Genomic DNA, 26,426 nt, shown 5'->3' on the forward strand with positions numbered 1-26,426 from the left:
GTATCGAATTCTTTTTTCAATATTTTTACCATTAATAAAAATATTTTTTATACAATTCAATTATTTACGCGGTATTTTATATAAGTAAGTTTATACAAAAAGGGTCAATGGGGTTTTATAAAATGAAAGAACATGATGAAAATAATTTCCACATGGGGAAACCAATATAATTGTTATGTGTAGTTTAAGAACCTAACATAAACAGATAAACTGTTGGTCTGTATATGTTAAAGTTAGGTACCTACCTACTTATATTTAAGTTATAAGATATTATATAAGTATGGTGACGGAACAAACTGGCGAAGTCATTATAACCTAACCTATAGGTACATAATAAAAACAAATTAAATTAAAATTAATTTTTATTTACTAATTAAATATTAAGTATGTATTTCAATTATTAGATTCTGATAATGGGTATCTTACACAGTGGATAATATACCTTAGTCCATACTCCATAGGGTAGATGAACCTTAAAATTTTAAATAATTGTCGGATTTTTCGTCATATGTAGCTGTTTTAGATGAATCGCGGTAATAAAGTCCCAGGAAAAAAAGTCCGATTTATAAATGTAACAATATTTAAGATAATATATTCAACCGATATAGTTTGCCGATATTGGTACCTGGGTACAATATTATTTATTAATTTCGTCAGGTAAATCATTTAGTAACAATTATTTTATATCATCAATACTAATTGGAAGTTTGACTGTGCATCACATCATATTTTTCCTTTTATTCCTTTTTAATCTTATTATATGTACCGGACTTTTTCACCGCAGACATTTTTACTCGAACTTTTTTTCTTAGAACTTTTCACCTCGTTACAAAATTACAAATCTTAAAATAATTGTCATAGTGGCAATTTTCGTTACTGCCATTTCCATGCGTTTGTGAATAATTGTTCCTAGACAACCGCATCTTATTCTTGGTACTATTTGTTGAACGACTAAATAGTTTGATTTCTTTTTAGTAAGCTCCTGTTTAACAGACAACAGAGGAAACTCTGTCTTAACAATATCTAAGCTACTACTCCTCTGCTGCCATCGCTTATTGGTGAATAAATTTAAATACACACAATATATAACATACAAATACATAATAGGTACACATAAGTTACATCTGTTGATTGTCGATAGCGCTCAATCGTCCTTTAATATAGGTACACAAATGGATATTGGTCTCTTGCTAGACTCAAACAATATTGGTCGGACTCAATTCCGATAACTCAAAAATATTTGTGATACTCAATTCAATGTTATTTTCATTGATTGTACACATATTACTTAGGATCCCACTATCCTAGACAGGTTCTCACTTAGAGAATACGAATATAGATTCGAAGCAACGGGTTTGGGCATTAGGCCCCGAAATAAACAGGTTGTTGAAATCAGCACTCGTATAACAAATTATTTTTTTTTTTTATTAATTGATCCTGAGCCCGGCAACTGTGGCCATTAGCTATTAGTAGGTACTGTAAGTTTTTTTTTTTGTATTGATGGTTTGTAGGTATTTGGAACGGTAGGGGGAACACGTGTGTGTTTGTTTTGGCAGAATTTCGAATGGGGCACCCGTAGGTTTCTGCCATGCCCCGGGGGTGGGGGATGGCAGCACTTGCTCTCCGGTCACCGCGACTTGTCCGGAGAAAAATGCCGCCCGGTGGCCGAGGATCGAACCGCGACCGGCTGCGTCGCAGCGGAAGAGTCAGACCACTCGGTCACCTCGTCCCCCAACAAATTATTTGTGCAATGACTATCCAAAGAAGTAAGAACCATGACTCATGAGTATAATTGAGTTGGACTCTAAGTGAGTCTCGTAGGTTGTTAGTCCAAGTGAAGTGTAGAATCTTAGGGTCCACAATGTTTTATTTTTAATTTGATAGTGACATGTATATTGATTTTGTATTATCCATTTTTTTGCCTTACATAGTTTTAATTGCATACTATTAGTTATTACTCATAATTGTTAATTATATAATTTAATTGTTATCTTTATTATTTCCCAACATTTTTATATTTCTTTTTGTAAATTGCCATCAGGCGTAGAAACTAATAAAAATAAAATAAAAAAGAGTTACTTATTAGTTATTATTATCTGTCACAAATGAGATTCATTTATTATCTCCGGGTACAACGATTTGAGTATAATATAATAGTAAGTTGCTTATAATTAGTTTTACTGTTTTTAACCTAATAATAAAGAACGTAGAGAAATCAAAAACTAACGATTCGGAAAACAGAGGAAATAATATTCATTGTCCTGGCGAAAAAAAATATATATTTTTAATTTTTAAATGTTTAAACTTTTAAAGTAACATCAGCTTTTTTGTAAGTTTTCACTATAGAGCTTTTAAGGCGTCTGATTCTGGTGACTTGTTAATGTGACTTAGTTGTGATTTTATGAATATCTTTTACATGTGACAATTTTTTGGGCATTTTTTGTATATTTTGTTTTGTTAATTTTCATTGTTATTAGGTAGTCATAATAGTCTTCTTTATCTAGGGGTAAGATAGTGTTCACACATTGCCCAAAATAAATATTTTTTTTATATCATGTAGATTTATTTACAATTTCTAGTTTTATTTTGTTAACATTTTACCTTACACAGATATGTTCACTAATAAGAGTTTTGTTTACGCTAACGATTTATTTACACTTTAATTTGGTCTAATTATATTCTAATAATCAATTAAACAGGACATTTTTAACGAAAAAACTTTTGATTTTCGTAATTGTATTATTAATAGTAACACATCTTACAATTAAACAATGTCATCATTTGGTCTATGATTGTGTACAATGAATAATAATTATAAATTATAATATAAGTGTAAAATAACGTTATTTAAATTAATTACGCGGCAAATGTTGATATATTATCTATTATCGTATTGTTTCTTTAGCACCACAGAATAACCAGAATGGACACACGCTGAGCACTCAAAAATCTGTTCAACTTTGTGGAATATCAGTGTATCCATGTATATAATAAAAATGTAAAATTCTTTCTGTCTGGTCACACTGATAAGGGTTTGTTTACTAACTTTCGACATCAGCTGTCCATATATCTGCGATTGTTTACAAAACATCAGTTTGACTCACGATTTAAGATATACAGGTTACTCAACGCTGTATAGAAACCAGTCGCCAGAGTGATTCCCACCGTTTAACCCCGAAAATCAGCTGTGCACCATAGGAAGAAGGACAGCTAGCGCTCTCAGTGTATATAATCTAAACTATATATTAAATATTTTGGAGGCAAACTGCGTTTATAGCATATGTTATTATTATATTTTACACTAATAATTAATATACTATTATAATGTATAGTATGGATATTGGATAGTAATATGGAAAATCTGAAATTGTATGATTTAACTTGTATTTATTAAATATTAAGTATCCAATTAATATGGTATCCAATAAATGCTGTGTCCCTGGTTGCCAACAAAGCTCATCTAGTAAATTTGGAGTCCCACAAAATGACCATAAAGCATGGGAAAAAAAAATTGGTATTGTTTTGAATAGAAACTCTCGAGTTTGTGCTCATCATTTTAACACAAATGATATTATATCTACTTGGACATCAGGTGAAGGTTCTAGTAAGTATTCGGTAAGTAAACAAATAATAATTTATTGTATTTGTGATTTGGAAATAACTACTCTTGTAGTCTCGTCTCTCAGTACATTTTATTTGTCATTTTTTATTACTTATACTTTGAAAATGTCAATCTCTTTTTAAATGCAAACTACTTTTGTGTATACTTTTTTTATTAGATCTGTCTTAGACAGCCAAGGCTGAAAAAAGGGGTCATTCCTTCAATTTTTCCATCTGACTTAGCTTATAATATCTGTGATGAGGTTTGTTTGAGATTGAATGTGTTGTATATTACTTAGGAGGGTAAGTAAATACTAAATTCATTTTTTCTTATGAATTACAGAACATTAAAATAATTATTAATTTTCTTAAGGTATCTAGCTCGACGTTTGAGTAAAAAATCTAGTTGTGATTTATGTATAAATGGATTAAAAAATTGTTCTCAAGTAACTAAAAGTGAATCAGAATTAGTAAATTTAAAAAGTAAAGGTTTCCTGACACACCCAAATGTAAATTTGTTTAAAATTCTACAAGTGTTAGAGAGCTGTTTTACTAAGCATGCCAGTAGTCCTGATGTTTTTGAAAACACTTACAACGAGTTTTTTCTAATTTCTACCAATTTGAAATTTCCTTGTCCAGACCACAAAAAACAAATGATGGCTGACATTTTCAGTTCTTATATTATAATGCGAATGAGGCAATATACCTATGCTGAAAATCAAAAAACACAAAAACTAAATAGGACTAAAAAGAAAATAGCGAAACTAACAACAACTTAGGTGTATAGTATTATTTTGATTATTAATTAGTATTAATTTTGGGAAGTAAATATGAATGTAATTAATTAAGGAAAAAAGTACTTAATAAGAATAAATTATTATTTCATGAAGTTTTTTTCTTGTAATTATGACATAGATACCTTAATTATTTATATGAAACTGGTGTCTATAAATCTTCTTTTATCAGCAACGGTTGAAAAGTTTTTACTGTTTATAATTAAGTGTAGTATCTAATAAAATATGTATCATGGCTTCAACAAGTTTTAGTACTTTTTACTTATAATTTTTCTCCTGTCCAAATGATATAAATCTACATTCTAGATTTCTACCTGCACATCAAGACATCAAGTGAAGGCTAAATAATAAATACTATTTAGTTTTTAATAATAATTAATATATTATTTACATCATTAATCAATAAGTAATTTATTAATATACCTAGGTACCTTTGTTTGATGTACCTAATGAAAAACTTCAAGATTTTGTTATAGTACCTAACTGTTATGTCTTTGTGATTGTAATTTGTTACTAATAAATAATAACTATAACTATAAGTTATAACTAAAACTATAAGACATAAGTAATAACAATAACTATAAATAATAAAGAATACACAAAATGACGAAATCCGAATATGGATACCAAAAATTCAAGCCATAAAAATTCTGTGCGGGCTGGTTAACGCTCATGGCTCATGGCAAAATAAAAATATTGTCATGAAATAAAATATTTAACGATATTAATGACCACTTGGGCGCTAGCTGTGCTTCTCGCAGGCCGCAATCGAGGTTAATCACTGGGCATCAAAAACATTGCTCCGTTGAGTAACCTGTATATCTTAAATCGTGTTTAGCACTTATCAGTTATCACGAACTTGTGTTACTTATCAATAATGATTAATGAATATCAAATAACAGAATCGTGCTGCAGCCTGCAGGACGTGAAAATATAATATAAATTATAATACATATTATTATTAATAATATTATAGTTTCACGCACGATTCAAGACTTAAGTATACAACATAATATTATAAATTTAACGTAGCTTATAGGTGTATTTTTAAATCGTAATTTATTATTTATAATGTCAATCATATCGTTTAAAGGATTTAGTTATGCTGGCAAAATTGTTAAAGTACCGATTGTTCAGTGTTTTTTAGCACGAAATGCATCGATTAAAAATGAAGTACAAGACTTTGATGTTGTCACAACCACCGCGGAGAAAACTTTGTCGGAAAAAGAAGTGCGAGCAATTTGTGACAAATCTCGCTTGAACCATGGACATCGCAACTTGGTAAATGGTCGACTACCTTATGACAAGCCTGTGCATAGATACCACAACACAGTAAAATACAAAAGAAAAATGTATGGCCGTTATGGTGATGCCAGTAATGTTTTGCCGGGCTTGGCATGGCCAACAGCCGAAGACTTGGCGGATGTAAGAGAATATGAAAGTTTAGCTTATCCGTTGACCATTCAAGAGATGCAAAAAAATGCACTGGACCTTATAGAAAGTAAACAACAAGAAATTCAAACGAATCAGCAAAGAATTGATAACAATATGAAGAAATTAAACGGTTGGTTAAAAGAAGTCAAGGAAAAGTCAGCTAAAAAATTACTTGAGGCACAGCAAGCTAAAGATAAGAAAGAAAAACTCATTGAAGAAGTGAAAAAACATTTTGGGTATAAGATAGATCCTAAAGATGACAGATTTAAAGAAATGCTGGTCAAGAGAGAAAAAGAAGAGAAGAAGAAAGTCAGAGAAGAAAAGAAAAAAGTTCGTGAAGAAAAACTCCTGAATTATTTAGACTCAAAATTGAAATAGATATTAGTAATAAAAAATTATTTTTGTATATTATAAATGTAAACAAAATAAATATTAAATAAATAAGAATTATTGTTTATTATTTGTTCAATAATTTCCAACATTATTAATGAATGTACGATATGGGTCTAAAACGTCGATTATAAGATGTCCAACGTTATGAGATCTGAATACAAAAAATTGACTTGTCAAGGCTACATAATAAATATTTTACAATTTTTGCCAGCGTAATATTTATGTTATTAAAATGAATTCAAAATTATATGTGAAGCTAATTTCACAAACATAGCCATACACGTTCACTTATGTGGTTGTAAACTTTAAACAAATTAAGTTGTTTGTAACACATTTTACAATGTTTAAAATGAATGATTGAACAAGTTTTCTATATTATAGAAATGGTTGATAGCAAATGTTAGATTAGTATAACACACTAAATTATTTTAGAGGATGTTTGAAGTTAATTTAACACAGCTTCACACCACCTATGTATTCTTCCCATTAGGGCCTAATAAAATTTGATAATACTTTTGTTGAACTTTAAAATCTAAATCACACTTAAACTACAATTTTTAATAACTTTTTCTTATGCAATGAAGAGAAAACTAGTTAAGACTTAGTTGTATTATAATGTGTCCAAACAGTAAAGCTAATTGCACATTAATATGTTATTTTAATTTAAAAAAAAACATTTTCAGGCAATAAAATGAATATTATATTAAGTACAATAATTGGTACTATTAACATTCTTAATATTTCAATTTTAATAAATTTTGTCTTTACACTATGAGAAATCAAGTTTGATTGGGAATCATGACAACATTTTAACAGACAACTAATGCATAGTTTAACAAAATTTTTTTTTTTTGTGTAACCGTTAAAATAAAAAAGAGTTAATGGATTATAATATAGTAACAAGAATAATAATTATCATGAAATTGATAAGGACCAAAATTAAAATTGATTACTACAAAGTCTAAAATTATAAAATAATATATAGTTGCAATATAAATGTTGGGCATTAGGGTATTCAACCTTTAATCAAGATAAATAAGCTTAACTTTCAATGTTTAACTATAAATACAGTATACACTTAACATCAATTCAACAAAATAATCTAATATTATATTTTAATAGGATTGGAGTTCAGCTTCAGTGGGTGCTAAAGCACGACATACTTCCATCTGCTACATAATATAAATAGTTGCAATTGCATCACTGCAAAAGAAATGTAGATGAAAAATACTAGATAGTATATTTTACTGTTTACCTGGTTTTATACAGTACTCACAACTCATTAATCAATATCCATTACTGTAGAATTTGGTCCAATATACCATCATATTTAATTAAATCATAACAGAAGTATTAAACATCAATTGGAATATTATTATTTTTCTATGAGTAGATTAAGATGTTTATGAACATAACAATTGAAAAATAATGTATTGAATATGTGGTAAAAACGTCATGATCACAAGGAAAGGAATACAAATTTTAATGTGTCTTATTCTGTTACATTAATATTTTGTTTTTGTAAAATCTATTAGATGGAAACGTTTTTAATATATCATAAAAATTAATGAAAGTAATGATTACAAAATAATAACATACTTTAAACATTTGAATGATGTAGTATTATTATTAATATATTTCCAATTCAGTATTATAAATGTAAAAACGAGTACAAAATTAAACCAATAGTCTTTCTATTTCAGTCTGAACTTGTTGTATCTGTGGGCGTAATTGTGAACCTTCATCAGTGGTAATAGAACACGCTATAACTGGCCTTGAAACACCGCATGCTCGGCCTAATGCTGTAAAAAGTAAATATATTTGTAAATGGTATAAATATTTACACACAAATACAGGATTAATTCTCAATATAAACCTTGTTTTGATCTAATAAAAACATATGGAACATTTTTGTCTTCACATAACAATGGCAAATGTAGCAAAATTTCTAAAGGTTCTGCATCAGCTGCACAGACTATGAATTCAGAAATACCTCTGTTTAATGTTTTAGTGGCTGAAAATTATAAAATAGATACTTAATATATTACCAAATAAAGACTTTTATAATAATATTAACCTTCATTTGCTCCTTTGCGTAATTGTTTATAGTTCATTGCTTGTTGAACCAAGTTTAAAATTTTTGTGGTCATTTGTTGGTCAGCCAAAGGATATGCTTTAGGGTTAACATCTAACGTGATGCTCTGGTCGTCCATTCTAAAATGTAATACAAATATTATATTATTAACTGGTTTACTGCAACATTTATTATCAATCAATACGTGACAGTTAAAACAACTAAAAATACATGTCCACATCAAGCATTGACATATATAATGAGTATATTATTTCCGATTCTAAACAAAGATTTCGCTCGACAATCCCGTTTTCTGTCTGCATAGAAGAGCAGGTGGTAAAAAAAAAACATTCAAAAATCTTAAATTCGATCTCGGCGTTTTCGCCAAACCAAAAGGTAAACCAACTAATTTTATCAAGAGTGACGAAATATCTCAAGAAACCTAACGTTCACAGCAATCTCGTTTTCGACGGAGCCATTTAACCGTCGGTCGTCGATATCAAACACACAAAAAACCACCACCGGCACGACACGCCTGTCTTATCCAGCACGTGTAGGGTAACCGAGGCGAGACGGGCACCCAGAACAACAAAATTTGGACGCCTCGTATCCGGATGGTTTTTTCTACGACTTGACACCGCTACCTCGGGACAAGCAAGAAACCGGCATTATTGTTCGGCCATCGACACGTGCGTTTCGCTCGCACGTGTAAATCCAAATTTCTGCAGTCGATTGGAGTCAACCTCGATGTTGAACATAAAAACTTGGGCGATAACCATCTGCGTGTGTACTTACTTTGAAAAATTAGCGTTCGGTGGCTGGCTGGATTGAATATTCGAATCAGGAGAAATATTATTCAAACGGCAACTTGTGTTTACGATTACGAATATCGCGCTAACGAGTAATGTTAACGCATATTAGGTTAGGACTTAGGTTGAACCTCGGAGGATGGAAGGGGGTTGTTTACTGTGTATTCGACGTTCGCTTAACATTATGGTATATAATGGTAACATGGAAGGTATGCCAGCACAAAAATGAAACATTTATGAGCGTTCATGGAGTAAAAAAAGTTCGTCATTCATGCCAAGAAATATTGACGTCCCGCGGTTCTCGTAAATATTAATGTTCAAATAATCGAATTAGTAACTACACAATGTTGAATAGGTACAATGAAATACAGTGTACTCACGATTATCCACCGTCTCCCGCGAAATCATCTACGTACTTATGTGTATACAAAAAAAATATATATTTACATTTATTTACATTATAAATCATTATCGGTTTAATTGTGTGATAATTTGGGATAGCCGATTACTCGAAAACAACATAAAATGCAATACGCTTGTTTGATAAATATATATGTATGTAGTATGTACATATTATGTTATATTCCTTTCATACTGTCTAGACCCTCGAATGTACATTGTAAGCATGAACTAAGATATCTTAGTTCATGGTTTATAGTATTTTTATTATCTAGAAACCTTGCATTGTATGTACATTATTATCGATTTAATTGGGTTGCGATAGTAGATTACGCACATTTTTCTTGTTGTTATACTGCATATATTTATTTGAAATCATTTAATTTCCTGTTATTTATGATATCATTTTGAATATTTAAAAATACACAGATATCATTGATTATTGAATCGTTGCCAAGTTGCAACATAAATACCTCGTCCTTACCCAATTTTTGAATTGCTGCATGCTTGAGATGCACCTGTGTTTCAAAACTTACTGGAATAAATTATGACTGCAATTTGAAGTTATCTTCCAAGTGAGGAAAGACTTTTTTGTATGATATACCCCAAGCATAATGCGATTGATTAAAATAATTGTGGTTTTAATTATTACTATGAAACCATTCGACAATTTGGTGGTATAAAATAAAATATTTCAAAACATAAATGCTGAAATTGAAGCTATGCGGGTTGTGACTCTACTACATTTAAATCATTACATAATAATTTTCAATAGATTTCAAATATTTTCAGGCAATGTTGTAGGTTGTAGAACAAATACATAAAATTAAGAAGTAATTAATGATGTAGTAAAAAAGTTGTAATAGCTTCTTTACTGTATTTATAATTAAAATAAGACAATGTTTATTATAATACATTAATATTATAATATAATTTACATTCTTATTCAAGTGTACTTTATGCAGGTAAGACAAGGATTGAGGGATAATAATAGAGTAAAAGTAAAATACACTTTATTCATTATTGTATAATATTTTAATTAAAATCTAATTAAATATTTATATTTATTTTGTTATTGCTTAATAATAAAAAAAACTATTAAAAAAATGAGTCACACAATTTGTTAATATACACATTATTAGTTGTATGAGCAGTTAACATTTTTAAAGCTTTTAATAAATGTTTTTAGCTTTTCACGGTGATTCATTCCATGTTATAGGCTTGCGTTCATTTGCTGATGAGTCACTAGTCACACCACTCGGCCCAGCAACAGGAGATTCCTCACGAACAGCTTCATTATCTTTACTGGGCGAAGAGGAGACTGATATTATTTCCTGATCATGATCTTGATCAGGGCTATCATCATTTTGAGTTTCTTCAATATCTGAACAATGAAATAAGAAATTAAGTCAACTTTTTGCATCAAAGTACACATTTAGATGTTAGTACCATGAATTGATTTAATTTCAATGGCTTCCTCTTCATTTTCAGATGATAAAATTTCAACTGTTTCTTGTTCTAAATCATTGATTAATAATTTTAATTTCGAGATACATATTTTTTTAAGAATTAAATATAAAACAATACTTGATGATTCATTATTCATTTAACAATTTATAAAGTTATGAAAAAAAACTTAAATATTTATAGAAATAGTTTATCAAATTTAAGCCAAATGAAATACACAAAAATATAAAATCCAAAAATTACCTAAATCAAGTGTGTCAGTTTCTACGTTTTCAGTTGATTGAGAAACTCCAACAGTGTCCGAGGCATCGCTTGAGGGTCCTTTATAAAAAATTAATTTTACTATTTAGTAATTTTAGTAGAATATGATTGTTTTTATTTTAAATACATTTAAATTGCAGTAAAATAACAATGACTAATCATTGGCTTTATTGGTACATAATTATACATACCGGCTTGATGTTCAATTGGAGTTGAATCACTTTCATTCTGTCTTGATTCAGCATCTGAAGTTACATTATCAGTACTCTTAGTCTCTTCGCAACTCTGTAAATATATATTATTTTAAAAACAATAATTATTGATCGGAACAAAAATCAAGGCTATGTCAAGAAATATCAAGTTATTACCGCTGAAGAAACAGGTGTATTTTGAAATTCTTGAAAGTGAATAATTTCTGGCGAGTCTTCTTCAACAATTGCCATAGCAGTGGCTTCAGCATTTGAAGAATGTTCTGGTGTATTTTCTCCAGTTACTAAAAAAACATGAAATTATATTTATTATTACAAGCATTATATTATACATAACTTCATAAATGCAAAGTGGTAGTTCCATTAATAATAAATTACAGAAATAAGCTTAACTATGTAAGTAGGAATACAGACTGAAAAACAAAATAATATGGCTAGAATAATAAATGGTGGTATACATTTTAACCCATGGACATCATTCTGTCTGTAAGATGGTTGAAACTGTAATTAGTAGAATGAACATGTACAATAAAAGGAATTTGAAAACGTGTGAAACAAAAGGGACTTACAATTTAATTTAGTGAGCAAAAAATATAATAATATAAGCTGTAAATACTTAATAAAATTGAAAAGGTACTTTGTTCTGTTTCTTCATTTTGAATATCATTGGTTTCATTCATATTATTTGTGTCAGCAGTACATTCTTGGCTTGTTAGGTCAACCTCATTATTTTCATGTGTTGCTTCACTAGTCACTTCCATATCTGTACTTGCTTCAACTTCCTAAAAAACATCAATTAAAATGCAAAATATAACTAATAATTAATTTTAAATTATAATTACAGACCCAGAAATCTATTAGTTTTATGAGTGAAATAAAATCGTAATTTTATCATAAACAAATCACAATATTAAATCACTATAATTTCTATAAATTTCAAGTCTTCAAATATAGATTAGCTTTTAAGAAGTGTATGACACATAATTGAAATTCTAAATGCCAAGTGCATTAACATGTTTGACAAATACATTCGTGTACATATTTTGTATTCTTAAATTGTGTAGGTATGTTTCTTTCCACTAACATATTTATAATTAAAAAAATGTATAAATATAATTTCATCCATCTTTTATCGGTTTGAGTGTCATTTTTAGTCTTTCAATACTATAAGAGACTAATCTATCATCAACGAGTTAGAAGTGCACATACTTTATTATTATCTTGTGGATTACTCTCTGGACCAATGTATGAATTGCTAATTTCTGAATCTCTTTGTGAGGATGTTGGTGCTTCATATTCCATTTCTCTACGGGTTTCTTCTCTAGGCATAAAAGATTTAGATCTTTTCATCTAAAATATAAAATAAATTGTGTAATGAAGCGCAGTACGACAGATGATATATAATAAAACATCAAGTAAAAAATATTCAATCTGACATGGCTACATGAGATGTGTTCAATCTTCGAAGAGATATCAAGAAATAAATGAAAAAATACACACTGGATTTTAACCCATGACTTATGTTCTAGACTATTGCACACGTAACAGTAAGTTACCATGATCTATCATATAAACTTTGAAATTCTCCCACTTGGGCAAGAGTGGCAGTGTGTACAGTTGAGGAGTGTAGGTGGTTTGCTATTGTGCATGTACTTAAGTAATTGTTGTCATACATAGTGCGTGCAACATAGAACTTGTAAGATTTTCATAAAATTGTGTTTTTATAGGCTACTTTATAATCAGTTTTTTGAAATATTAACTACAAGCAAATGGAATTATTGATTTTCATACAATTATTTTCAAATTAACAGTAAACCCAATATTTACATATGAAGTCACGAGGAGATCTGCTTTTCGTTTTCTTTGAGTACTGTTAGAGTGAGTTGTAGTGTCAAGAGAGGAGCAGCTAGGTCCACTAGTACAAGCAGTGACAACTGATGGTTCTGACTCGGTCGAAGGACCCGGAGCTGAAGAACTAGCAATATTACTGTTACTACTTTCCATAGCCTGACTATTTTCATTTTGCACACTGTATCTAAAATACATTATTACATTAAATGAAATTCAAAACACATTTTTTAAATTATTAAATATCCTTCACCTGTCTATTTGACTTTGTGAAGGAGACACTGTTGATACAGATACGGTAGTTGGTTGTGACACAGTTGTTTGTACCTGTTCTCTGCCCTGCGGTACTACCAAAGCTATACTGATGGCAGGACTTGCTTGTGCAGCAGTAACACTTGGAGCAGCTGCACTACCTATCAGCTGTTGAAGTGGTAAGATTGATGGAGGAGTAGCAGCAGTAGTTTCATTAGAATCAGAAACTGTTGGAGTTGATTCAGAACCCTAAAACGTTCAAAATTATCAAATGTATAATAAATACATACTCACATAGTATATATGTATATAAAAGTTGTTATATTATAAAAATAAACAATGTACTTCAACGTGTTGTACTAAAGTACTGCTTGTTAAATGACGGCTTTGTGCTGTGCTATTAGCTTCCGAAGAGTCTAAAGCATTACCTCCACTGCTACTGATATCAACAGACTGTGGTTGTTGTGGATGAACAGTAATAGTTGTACTACTACTAGTTCCACTAATTGAACTGAAATATTAAAATGTAATTTTTATGTGTTAACTATAAGTATGACACAATATGTTCTTTATTTTTAAATAAGTATAATTTACAAACTAGGGCTAACAACCTTACCTGGTAAAAAGAACTTTATTATGAAACCAACTACACCTACGCTTCGGACAAGATTATATGGTTTTAAGATTAGGTTATGGAAACGGAATGCTAAATTTAAGATTGCGACATAGAATGTTATGAGTTTATACAAGACAGATGCAAGCCAAACAAGAAATAAGGTGGTCAGGAGTAAGGCAACTAACGATTGGAGAATACACAATGTTTTTCTCTGGAATAGAAAATATGCATTATTTTGGTAACGGTTTTGCTGTTTATAGGACATTAGTATATATTAATCATCGACACTAGCCCAATTAATATTTGTATAATAAACGGACATGCACCAACAGAAGTAAAATATGTCTTCTATTGTAACTGACCGAACAAAAGAGAGTATCACTGGAAAAGTGATAAAGATTGTATTAGGTGACTTGAATGCAAAATGCAGATGGAACTCAATGTATTTTCCTTATATAGGAAAGTAAAATTTCCATAGTCACAGCAATGACAATGGCTAGCGAATTATATCATTGGCAACATCAAATGGATTGACTGTTAGTAATACTATGTTTCCACACAAGGATATTCACAAAGCCACGTGGAAGTTACCAAATGGCAAAACCCTGAACCAAATTGATCATGTTCTTATACAGGCTAGATATTGTTGGTATCACTTGCAATGTAAGAAGCCATAAAGGCGCTGATTATGACACGGACCACTACTTAATGATTGCCAAACTCAGATCAAAGTTAAAAATTCGAGCAAAATTAAACCAAGACATGAGGACCAGAATTAATTTAGTCACTCAGAGATAAAAATGTGAGGAATGAAGTCATAAGGAATCTTAAAGAAAATAATGTACAAATGAATTGAATTGGGAAAATTGAGCAATGCTGTTAAAAAAGCAGAACCCAAAAGTATTGGTAAGCTAAAAAAGGCCAAGAAACATCTGGTATATTGATGTTTGTAGAATTACTAAGAGTCTTAAGGCAAAAGACAACTTTATTAAGAACAACACTCATAGGCAGGGGTGTCTCCAGACCTTGACTATGGGGTGGAGACGAAATAGTAAAAATATTATTTATTTACACAGAATTCAGGTACTGAGTGTAGTAACATTTATTTTAATCCTTTGGAATTTAGGACTAGCCCACTTCGAAGGGGGGGGGGGGGTCACCCCCTTCGCCCCTGCTCTTACGACTAAAGAAGTTTTTATACAGGAACGGAAAATCTGTAAAATCACTCTTCAAAGGGAAAAAAGAAAATTTTCTAGCAATATACTACTGACTGTAGAGAATGACCATACACAAGGGAAAAGTAGAAACTTTTTTAGAGTCATTTAACAGTTTAAGTTGTTTCAGATTCAACCTAATATGGAATGCAATCAGAGACCAAGATGGAAAGGATATTATGAAAAATTACTAAATAGTACGATGCTAGCTCAGCTAGTAATAGTACATACTGAATATGATACAGCAGAGCCACACGTAGAGTGTGAGTTTAGAAGAAGTGAACATTTGGAAAGTGCCAGGTAACCTAACCTAACCGATAATGTCCCAGCAGAACTCATAAAATATGGAGGCGAAGAGCTGCACGCTGTAATCTACTTGCAGACACAGCTAATGAGGTCAGAGTGCTGGAAGAAGCAGCGAAGAATATATGTGGTGAAAATACTAAGAAAACAAAGATAATAGAACTCATTGACAGTGGGGAGGACCCCAATAAGATGTAAATTATGAAAAATGTAGCGATTTTAAATATTCAGGAGGGACGTTAAGCACAAAGAATGACTGGTCAAAAGAAATAAGTATTCGGAAAAATAAAGCCCAAGAAGCGTTCTATGAACGGACAAAATTCTTTACATCTAAAACAGTATTTAGGAAAACGAAAATAAGATTGTATGTGGCTATTATAAGACCGACTCTCATGTATGGTTGCGAACCTTAGATGATGACCAAACAAACAGAGAAGAGGACTTTTGAGAAAAGAGTATTGAGGAAAATATGGGGACCTATCATCAATGAAACAACGAGGAACTGGCAGAGGAAATATAACTAAATCTGTAGTATATGTTGAAACTAGCAACAGTAACAAGGTTCATTAAAGGCAAAAGGATACAATGGGTAGGTCACAGAGTGAGAAGAGAACGAAGCAGTTAGAGTAGCATTGGAGTGGTTCACAAGGTAAAAGACTCAGAGGAAGAGCTAGGAAAAGATAAATTGACATGGTGGAAAATATCTAAAAACTCTTGGAGTTGAGGATTGGTGAGAGGCAGTCCAATATAGAGAAAGGTGGCGAAGTGTAGTAATGGCGGCAAAAACTCTCAGAGAGTGGTCAGAGAACAATAATTTAATTAATGTAGTAAGATACCAATTATTTGAATAATGAATTGTACCTTTGGCTTGATGTGGATGATGTTTGACTAGTAGGTAATACTACTACACTTCTAGGTTGCATTGTCATTGGCTTAATACTAGCCAATGGTGTTTCTGCAGCTGCAGATCGCCATGGGTTAACAGTAACAGACTGGTGTACCTAAAAATATTTTAAACAAATTGAATGCATTAGTATAATTTAAGTCAAACAAAAAATATATTTTATTATATTAAGTATACTTACAGTTTGTGGCTTATTCACTGCAGGTCCTAAGGGTTTAATATTAGCTGTAGGTGGTTCAATGGCAAGTTTATCAGGACCAGTACTCGTAGATGGTTTTACCTAGATCGAAAAGATTGCATTGGGTTACTTTATAAGTTAATTTTATGTAAAATTGTATTAATTTTTTTAAAACCAAAACTATAAGTATAAAATTAATAAATATTATGTTGTTAATCAAAACTTCAGCTACAAAAACCAGTGATAGTAAAAATGAATAATTAAAGCATACAATATATCTATATACATACCTGTTGATTTGAAAATTGTCTCATTAAAGCTGTAACTCTATGATTTAACATTTGTATATCAAGAGACAAGCGATCTTTTTCTGCTGTGATTTGTTCTTTTTCTGTAGTTAATTTGCGATTTTCTGCTTCTAAACGAGAGATTTGAACTTGAAATTCTTGCATTTGGCCACCTGACATAAACATAAAATTATTATTTAAATTTATTTTATTTAGCACGTTAAAAAAGAATACAAATTAACTAAGGCTAACCTCAAGTTATAAATATTATAATTATAAATGTATAGTGTAATGAAAAGGCCTTTACCAATTTCTGCTTGATCCAATCGGGCAATTAAACCATCACGTTGTTTTTTAGTAGTATCAAGTTCTCTTGTAAGATTTTGAATCCTACTTCTAACATGTTGTAAAAGCTGTTTCGCACGCATTTCTTTATCTTCACTTTTAGCTTTTGTATCTTTTACCTCAGATCTTGCAGCATTTAAACCAGCTTCGGCTTCTAGAACCTACAAGAAAATATATATAAATGTACAATTATGACACAATCAGTTTTAATGTAATACCAAAAAGTCAAATTTTAAAATAAACATTACAACAAGTTATCAACTGTGGCTGAAATTACACTAAATAAATCTTAACAACTTGCATTTCTTTTAAATGTATAAATACAATTTCTCATCTCTAAGATATAACACTTTGTCTGAATTTTAAATTATAATAATGAACTAGCTGACCTGGCAATGCTTCACTATTGCTAAATTTCAATACAGTCAACTCTCGATTATCTGTGGAATAGTGCCACTCTACATCGAGATATAACTGTATATGTTTAAATTGATTAAATGAAAACCATTAAAAGTTTAATATCAATTTGTGTACATAATTAAAATAAGATAATTACATTTTATTTTAAATTATTATTATTATTAGCTGTTCCCTGCGTTTGTTGCTGTGAAAACCATTAGAAATTTAATAAAAAGGAAACTTGTAAGTAAAGGCATATTGATATAATTTAAAATCAGATTATTTTGTAAATCATACTGAAGCAAAATAATAAATACTAACTTTAGCCTTATGTTCATTTATGATGGATTCACATTCAGCTTTTTGTTCTTGTTTCCCTTGTTCTATGAGTTTTTTGCGTTCATCAAGATCTAAAGATATCTTACTTCCTCCTTGCTGTAATTCATCAAATTTAGTCTGCCATGAGCTTCTTTCAGTACTTAATGCATTATTCAACTCTTCGCTTTGGTGCTTATAACGTCTAGCCAATACCTTTACCTAAAAAGTTAGTAGCAAATGTTTGAGTACAATTACCAGAATTAAAATAAATACAACTTTGCAACACTAACTTTATGTATTTCGGATGCTACATCTGATAACTTTTGTCTGTAAGATTTGATAATATTTTTAAACGTCTCCATAGCTTTATTAGTAGAAACAATTTTAGTTTTTAATTTAATTATTTCTTGTTTTGCAGTATTTATTTCTTCTGAATGATCAGTTTCAAGCTTCTTTAACTAAATATGCAGAACACAATAATTGTATGATGATGAGGTTGATAATTATTTCTTTAATAGAGTTCAATAAAATGTATTAATCATTTAGTATATTACCAATTCTTCAAGACATGATTTATCTGATTTCATAGATTTTAATTGATCAAGAGCAGTAGCCATTTTCCCCTTTTCTCGCTCCAATGTATTTAACAGTTGTTTAAACTCTGCATCAGAATGAGTACCATTTGATCTTTCTTTCCATCTTGATAAGTTTTTTGTTACAGAAATAACCTTAAATTCATTCAACGAAAAACAAGTTTATTTAGGTTTGTAAATTTTTTAATTAGGATAAGGATTATTATAAACCTTTAAGTTAAAGGAAAATGTATAGCTGGGTTGGAGAAAAGTGAGCACTGCTGTGAGCAGCTGATCAAGTCTTATTGAAGACAGGGTTCTCACGTTCTCAGTAATATACAATAATATCCTATTATTTTCCGGGAACATAGTGCATGAGAAAAAAAAGTAAAATAGGATCATTCAAAAATTAAGAAAAGTGCGCAGACTGATTTTGATAGTCACTACTTAATAATTGTAGTAGGGACTAAGTCTATCTTTTCGTGATCGTGACTTTAGTTAAATAACAATTATTATAGTTCATGAAAATTGAGATAATAAGTACCTCTGCACATTTTTGATCAATTTCAGATTGCATTCCTGACAAATCATCTTTTAAGGCACAAATCTCAGCAGTTTTTTTTGCGTCTAATTCTTGTAACTCTTTAAGTTGGCTGGATAAAAGTACATTTTCTTCTTCTAACATCTTACTTCTTTCTACTATTTGATTGCTCAGCTCTATCTAACCATGAAAAAGTTGAAAATTAAAATTAAACAAATTAGTTTTAATTAAAAAAATTAATATACAATTTTTTATAGGCTTATTAAATTAAAAAAAGTGTGAATAGATTATTTATTACACTTAATACATACCTTTTCTAAAATTTTTGAATGATCATTATTCATAACTAAGCCAGATGTATGTAGCTGCCTTAATTCTTTCATTTGGGTTTGCATGTCATCAACAACTTTAGATTTGTAATGTAAATCAGATTTCAATCTAAATTTATTAATAAAACATTGTAATCTATAATTTAGTAATAATAATAAAAAATCATTACTTATTGCATTCAGTAACAGTTTCATTTAACTCTAAAATGATTGAATTTTTTTCATCTTTCAAGATATTAATCAAATTTGCCATTTTTGTGAATTGTTTATCAATACTATTCGTACATAGAGAAGTGTTGTTAAAACTATCATCTTTGTCTGATATTTTACTATTATTCTATTAGTAAAATAAATAAAATTAGTTTAATTTACAGTATGGATTGGTTTATTTCATTACCAATCGTTCCTGGTCCAAAAGTTCAAAAGTTTTTGTCTTAAATTGTTCTGATAATAGTTCATTTTCAAATTGCCAGCGTTTAATTGTTTCTTTGAGACAATTTATTTCATCATCTAATTTGTTCAACTGTGTTTTATGCATTTCTTTTAATTCTTCAGTAGACTTTTCCATAGCAGCCTTTTGATTTTTTAAATGATCTATTTCTGCAGATTTAGTCGTATTAAATAGTTCTAATGAATCTAATCTCTGAAAATTATCAAAAACATTAGTAATAACCTATAATCAATAAATTATATTTTATTGTTATGGACTTTAACTAACTTCTAATTTAGATTTATAATGAGCTAATTTATGGTTAAGGCCTTTTTCCAATCTATCTTTATCATTGACAGACTTTTTCAATTCTTCTTCAAGTGACAATATGGTATTATTTTGTTTTGAAATATTTTTTAATAGTTCATCACTATGGTCTTTGGCTGCTTCTAATTCTTCTAACATTTTACTATATTTCTGCTCATACTCTAACAATTGACTCTGTAGCTTATTGATATTATCATTTTGAGATAAATTAAACTCGCTTAATTCTTGCATACTGTAAACATTTAAAATTTTTTTATAATTTTATTATTTTGTGAGAAAAGAGAAGACGTTAATAGAACTTTTGAATGTTAATATAAATAGCATATGAAAGAAGTGCATTTTGTATAGTTAATTTTAAACACGCCCTCTCATTCAAAGATGCCAAACACAACTACTATGTTAGTTACAACTACTTATTCATATTATTCATGTATAATTTGACTTACTATCTAACTCATAAACATTGATTACATTTTAAATTGTTTTTGTCCTAAACATAGTAGCTAATAACTTATCCCAACACTATTTCATATTATAATTAATTAAATTATAATGAAAGGAAACCAGCATATTATAGTATTCATGTATAGATTTTGTGGATTACAATATAATGAAAGGTATTTTGTATGTCCAGTGAACACTATACGAATCATGACAAAACAGACAGATACTATTTCACTTAATTTAATAACATAGTAAGGTATAATAGTTAAACACGTAGATTACAGATATCTAATACTAAACATTAAACAGTAACAATAATTGAATGATTTTCACTTATCAAAATAAAATAATTTATCTAAAAATGTGTATGTATAATCAAACAACTTACGCATGGTTTAATTGTTGATCTTTTTCTAAGTATTCTTTCTTTTTCATTTCACGTTCATTTTCTAATTGTGAAGAATATTCACTCATCTTTTTTAAATTTTCCTCTAAAGATTTATAAAGTTGTTTGGTCACATTTAATTCTGATTTTAACTGATTTTTCAATTGGTCTATAATAAAAGCAGAAACATTTTAGAGGTAAATAATAGAATTTAAAGATGGATCAATAGAGAAATATAGAGTATAATGGAGTTAAGCATAAGTGACGAACTTCATAGAGAGACAAAGGGTACAATGATTAGGAAACATAATGAGGAAAAATTAAATTATAAGATCGACAGTAAAATAGAAACCCTTGAAAAAAAACTTCAGGATAGATCCAGGAAAAATGGATAACGGGAAGATTTAAATTTAGTGTCAAGAACTAGAGAAAGTTTAAGATGGAAAAAAATTGGAGAATAGTTATGCCATTGATTAAATAAAGAATATATGATTCAATTTATGATAATTTTATAAAATATTTTAGGTACAGTTAAAATAAATAAATGATAATTACCACTTTCATTAAGTTTCGATTTCAAATTTTTTACTTCATGCTCAAGCTTATTAACTACACTCTGGAAGTTAGATCGTTCATCCGTACACAAACTGAATGAATTGGTTCTGGATCGAGACATTTCTTTGAATGTACTTAAGTCATCTATAGCTTCCAATTTTAGAAGTAAAGTATCTCTAACATCCTTTAATTTTTTTAAGTTAATATAAAATTTACAAATATAATATTAAAATTTCTTAAAATACCTTTAATGTTTTTGTCAATTTTTTATATTCTTCTTTGAACTTTACTTTATCATAATCAGTTTCAGCAATATATGCTAAGGTAAAATTCCAATTTATAATAAGTGAATCTAATTGGGAAGTTAAAGTACTCTCAAATTCTTTTTGCAACTCTGCTTTTTGTCTCAATTCACGAGAATAATTCATGTTTGAAATATACATACTATCGTTATCTTTTTTTAAAATGTTACATTGGTTTTTTATTTTGTCTATTTCAATTTTCACTTCTTGATTTTCCTAGTATTTACAAATATTTTTATTACTATTTTGAGAAATTACTACCTTCAGAATTAAAAGTAACTTACTGTTTCCAAAGATAATATTTTACCATGCAAGTTGTCAATGTTTTCTGCATTTTTAGAATGCTGAATGTTGGAGGTTTTTATTTTTTTTTGTAATTCGTTTATTTGACGATTCAACTCTTGTATATGTTGGTCCATCAGCGAACGAGCAACATTATAAGATTCAAGTTTATCTTTTAGTTGTTTAATCGTACAGTTGGCAGCATTCAGTTTACGAACTACAGAGAAATATTCTATATTTTCTTCCATCCGATTAGAGACTTCATCATTATTTTCTAATGTGGTTTTGGTCTACAAATATATATATATTTAATTAATTTAGAAGAAAATATAATACTGTATTGCATTTAAAAAAAAAGGTTATTTACTTACAGGAGTTTGAACTTTTATTTGCGCGTCATCATTTAACTGTGTAGTTAGTTTAGACTCTAATTCCAAAGATTTAATTTCAGATATTTTTTCCTTAACATAAAATAATACACATTAAGTGATTTATTTAATTTGAGTTATATTACATAGTACATGTACTATATTGTATAATACATTCTATAAAATGTTTCATTTTGGTAAAATAAAATAGTTTAGTACTAACTTTTTGTTGGTCAATCAATTGTGCCTGTGTTTCTAATTTATCTTCCAAGATCTTAATTTTTTCCTAAAATAAATGGTGTTACAATTAACATACATTAAGGGGCCCAGAACATAAATTAATATAAGCAGAACTATTAAAACAATTTGTATAAATACACCTCATAAAAATAATTTAAATTAATATCTTTCTTAATAAATACCAACCTTTAAATCTTTTATTAATTGTATATCTTGCTCGTCATTTGCTTTAGCTAAAGAACGAACTAGTTCTAGTAAGTTTTTGTTTTGTTTTTGTAAGCCTTGTATGTTTTCAAATGTAACATATTTATTTGAAATAATCTAAAAAAATTGTTGTATTATAAAACTTTATATTAATAATCATAGTAAAAATAATACTTACTGATTGGGGACTCATATCCATTCCAACATTACGATTTTCAAAACGGGTATTACACTGGTTATTTCGCAATATAAAACACACCTAAGAATATTGAAGAACATATTAAGTTACACATGTTATAATAATAAACCCTATTTTTAAATCATACTTGGTTGCTCAAATCGTTTTCAATGGCATGAAGTTTTTCATTATCTTTTGATAACTGATCACATTTAGTATTAGATAGTTCTAATTTATTATTAACATCCTTCAACTTCAACTCCAATCTTGAAATAGTTTCACATAATTGTTTAACTTTTTCATTTGATTCAATCAAATCTTTCTCCATTTGATCAACTTCGGGCGCAGCATTTTTAATTTGCTACATCAAATATTATAATTTTTAATAACCAGAACTATTTAAAAATGTGTTAACAAGATATTTTAATTGTTTAATAAATAAATTAAATTAAAAATGATTTAGTTAAATATCATATTATTAAGTAAAAAAGTAGTATAATTTGAACCATAATTGAATACATATATGTATATTATTTATATTAATTTCTTACTTCTTCTAAAATATTAAAGTTTCTCTTGCAATGTTCAAGTTCTAGTGTTGTATCTTGTAAGCTTAAACATGTCTCCTTATAAATAGCATAAACGTCAGTAATTGTTGTTCCTTTATGTATAAGATAATTTGAATTATCTGGATTAACTAAAACATAGTTATTTTTTTTTAAATTAAGTACAACATTTAAATTGAACAGGTTTATTATACAATGTAAAATTAAAAAAAAAAAATGGGTAACCAGATACTGCTTTGTTGTACATAAGATTTCTGAGGGTCACTTTACTCCGTGCCAAGAGATAAATAACCCGTGTCCCAACCAAATCGCTTTCGAATCATTCCTTCAATCACTCCTCACCCATTTGACATGTTGATGTTACACGATCACAATCCTTAATAGTTAGTATGCCACAATAAAACACTAAATGGCACAGTGGGGGAAATGGGGCCTAGTAACAGTCACTGCCATCAGTTTGCATGAGCGAAACAGGTTACTTTACTCGTGGCAAAGAGAATTGTGTTAAATTTGAATTCAATGATATGAAATCGTTGTATAACCGAAAACAAATCTGAGAGAAGATAGTCAGTATATATTATGTATAATATGTTATAGATTCTAAGACAGTGTTTACTATTTGATTTATAACTCCTGTCTGCAAGCATATATTTATGCATTGTTTAATGACTGTAGATTTAACAATATTTGAGAAAACAAATAATTATTTTAGTTTGAGGAAATTTAGTTGATGAATATTAAAATAAGTTACCAGGAAGTATTTGCTTAACTATTTCTTCTGAAGCATTTAACTTGCTTCTTAATACACATATTGTGTGCTCAGAGTCAATCTTGTATTGTTTATGATCATTTGAAAGTGTTGAGAATTTGTTTTCAATATCATTTATGGTTGATGTTAATTTGCTTACATAGTCTCTATTCTCCATTATATTAATTGTTAGATTTTTAGTTTGCTCAAGTTCATTTTCATAACATTCTAAAAAATAAAGATATAACAGTAAAAAAATACTTGACATTAGTTTTAAAAATATTACCCTTATAATGATTCATTAAAGTTTGATTATTAGTTAACTCTTTATTAATTTTTTCTATTTCATTGGCATGTAAATGGTTTAAATCTTCAATTTCACGTTTCATTATGTTTATAGTGTCTTCTTGATTTTTAGATTTTATTTGTAATAAATTAACTTCATTCTTTAACACCAAAACCTTAAACATTCATGACAACATAACTTATAACAGTTATAACATATAGGCAATTACTCATAAACTAATATAGAAAATCTAAAGACCTAAAAATGAATTTAAGTAGCACTGTTATTTTTTATCATTAATTTAAAATTATACATTCTATGTTAAGAACTTTTTGATTTTACCTCTGCATTTTTTTCATCTAAATCTGGTTTTAATTCATTTATTTCTTTATGATACTTTGCATGAAGAATGGAAAATTTATTTGTGCATTTTAATAAACTTTCAGTTAAGGTATCGATTTTTAGCTGCAATATTCCATCATCCATTTTAGTCATTCTTTCTCTAGAAAAAATAATCAAAATCAATATATACATAATCTTATATTCAAAGTATTTTTATCACATCTTACCTAACTTCAGCTTCATGTAAGTTTTTTAATAGTGAATCGTTGTGTAGCATCAAATCATGTTTTTGCTTCAACGAGTTTTTAAACTGTTCATTAACTGCCTCGATTTCTTTTTGCAATTCCAAAAACTTGGCTTCTCGAATGCTAGTACTGTTGTTGAGCATATCGAAATCAATTTCTGGTTGGTTTCTGGTTTCTAAAGCACAACTCAGACGCTAGCTCAAAATTATCTTTTCCATTAGACTACCAACAATAAACCAAAAATACTTACCACATGAAGTATTTGTCCCGATTTCATTGCGGCTTGTGGTAGGGTTGCGTAAATATTGCTCAAACTTGCTTTTGGTGTCATCGGAGAGTGCGTTGTAACCATCGTCCGCCAGAATGGAGTTGACCAGACTAGCTACGTTCACCATCGTGTATCGACCCTAAACTAACCTAACGTATTACGAACACTAGTGGAGTACCGCTAACTTCAAATATTAAAGCATGAAAAATTTAAAAATATTTTTTAAGCCATTTAATGACTTGGTTTGCCTTTGCGGTACTGCAACAGAGTTGTCGATAAAACACACAACGGACGATTATTGCATGCTGCAGAACAGTAAACAGTTCGCAAAATATCACGGGTGAGTTTTGAGTGTTTTGACAACAGACAACAGTTCTTAATAACACATAGAAAACGAAAATTGATTACAAACTACCAAGTCTGAAATACGGTAGATCAACGGCCAATCACGGTTAGGTTAACGTGATCGCCGCGTCGAGTCGGAGCACGATTTAAGATAATATACAGGTTGCCCAACGGCATATGATAAGGTGAGTACCAAATTGAGTTCTTCATGGTGCTGGAAATTACAGCAAGCGCTCTCTGTGAGAGAAAACTAAATTACTGTGTCGCTGTCGGTTGCCTGATGAATTTGAAATTTTCTATTTTAAATTTTGTAATTCTTTTTGCTAATTTAATTTAACAATTTTATACTATTTTCCAAACATTTT

At 29.3% G+C, this 26,426-nt stretch overlaps 3 protein-coding genes across 5 annotated transcripts; 1 reads left to right on the forward strand and 2 right to left on the reverse strand.

Annotated features, from left to right (window-relative positions):
* The first annotated feature begins 5,278 nt into the window (after window positions 1-5,278).
* Window positions 5,279-6,288, forward strand: LOC111034463 (growth arrest and DNA damage-inducible proteins-interacting protein 1). Its single transcript, XM_022315726.1, has one exon. It carries the CDS (start codon window positions 5,466-5,468, stop codon window positions 6,204-6,206), a length of 741 nt encoding a protein of 246 aa, XP_022171418.1. The 5' UTR covers window positions 5,279-5,465; the 3' UTR covers window positions 6,207-6,288.
* Window positions 6,289-7,826: 1,538 nt separating this feature from the next.
* On the reverse strand, window positions 7,827-9,259 carry LOC111034465 (NHP2-like protein 1). The gene is made up of 4 exons (XM_022315727.1): window positions 9,091-9,259; window positions 8,299-8,435; window positions 8,098-8,235; window positions 7,827-8,023 (listed from the first exon to the last, which is right to left on the reverse strand). Exons 2-4 carry the CDS (start codon window positions 8,432-8,434, stop codon window positions 7,899-7,901), a joined length of 399 nt encoding a protein of 132 aa, XP_022171419.1. The 5' UTR covers window position 8,435; window positions 9,091-9,259; the 3' UTR covers window positions 7,827-7,898.
* A 1,402-nt stretch (window positions 9,260-10,661) lies between these two features.
* LOC111034458 (nucleoprotein TPR-like) lies at window positions 10,662-26,137 on the reverse strand. 3 transcript variants are annotated; one of them, XM_022315716.1, is made up of 37 exons: window positions 25,699-26,137; window positions 25,431-25,623; window positions 25,204-25,363; window positions 24,862-25,036; window positions 24,579-24,803; window positions 23,813-23,958; window positions 23,410-23,622; window positions 23,262-23,342; window positions 23,066-23,200; window positions 22,863-22,925; window positions 22,643-22,732; window positions 22,274-22,561; window positions 21,933-22,205; window positions 21,688-21,871; window positions 21,136-21,301; window positions 20,265-20,535; window positions 19,944-20,189; window positions 19,717-19,883; window positions 19,529-19,655; window positions 19,221-19,397; window positions 18,659-18,832; window positions 18,395-18,562; window positions 18,108-18,323; window positions 17,350-17,548; window positions 17,046-17,215; window positions 16,759-16,857; window positions 16,535-16,674; window positions 13,886-14,051; window positions 13,542-13,789; window positions 13,268-13,475; window positions 12,650-12,790; window positions 12,057-12,222; window positions 11,600-11,724; window positions 11,423-11,516; window positions 11,214-11,291; window positions 10,953-11,021; window positions 10,662-10,887 (listed from the first exon to the last, which is right to left on the reverse strand). In XM_022315716.1, exons 1-37 carry the CDS (start codon window positions 25,841-25,843, stop codon window positions 10,697-10,699), a joined length of 6,177 nt encoding a protein of 2,058 aa, XP_022171408.1. In that variant the 5' UTR covers window positions 25,844-26,137; the 3' UTR covers window positions 10,662-10,696. The 3 variants fall into 3 exon arrangements, with proteins under 3 accessions (XP_022171408.1, XP_022171409.1, XP_022171411.1); XM_022315717.1 differs by having other exon boundaries at window positions 13,268-13,469; window positions 25,699-26,136; XM_022315719.1 differs by having other exon boundaries at window positions 12,078-12,222; window positions 25,699-26,136.
* Between the last annotated feature and the right edge of the window lie 289 nt (window positions 26,138-26,426).

This window comes from Myzus persicae, unplaced genomic scaffold (genome assembly GCF_001856785.1).
Source record: "Myzus persicae strain clone G006 unplaced genomic scaffold, MPER_G0061.0, whole genome shotgun sequence".
Lineage (NCBI taxonomy): Eukaryota > Metazoa > Arthropoda > Insecta > Hemiptera > Aphididae > Myzus > Myzus persicae.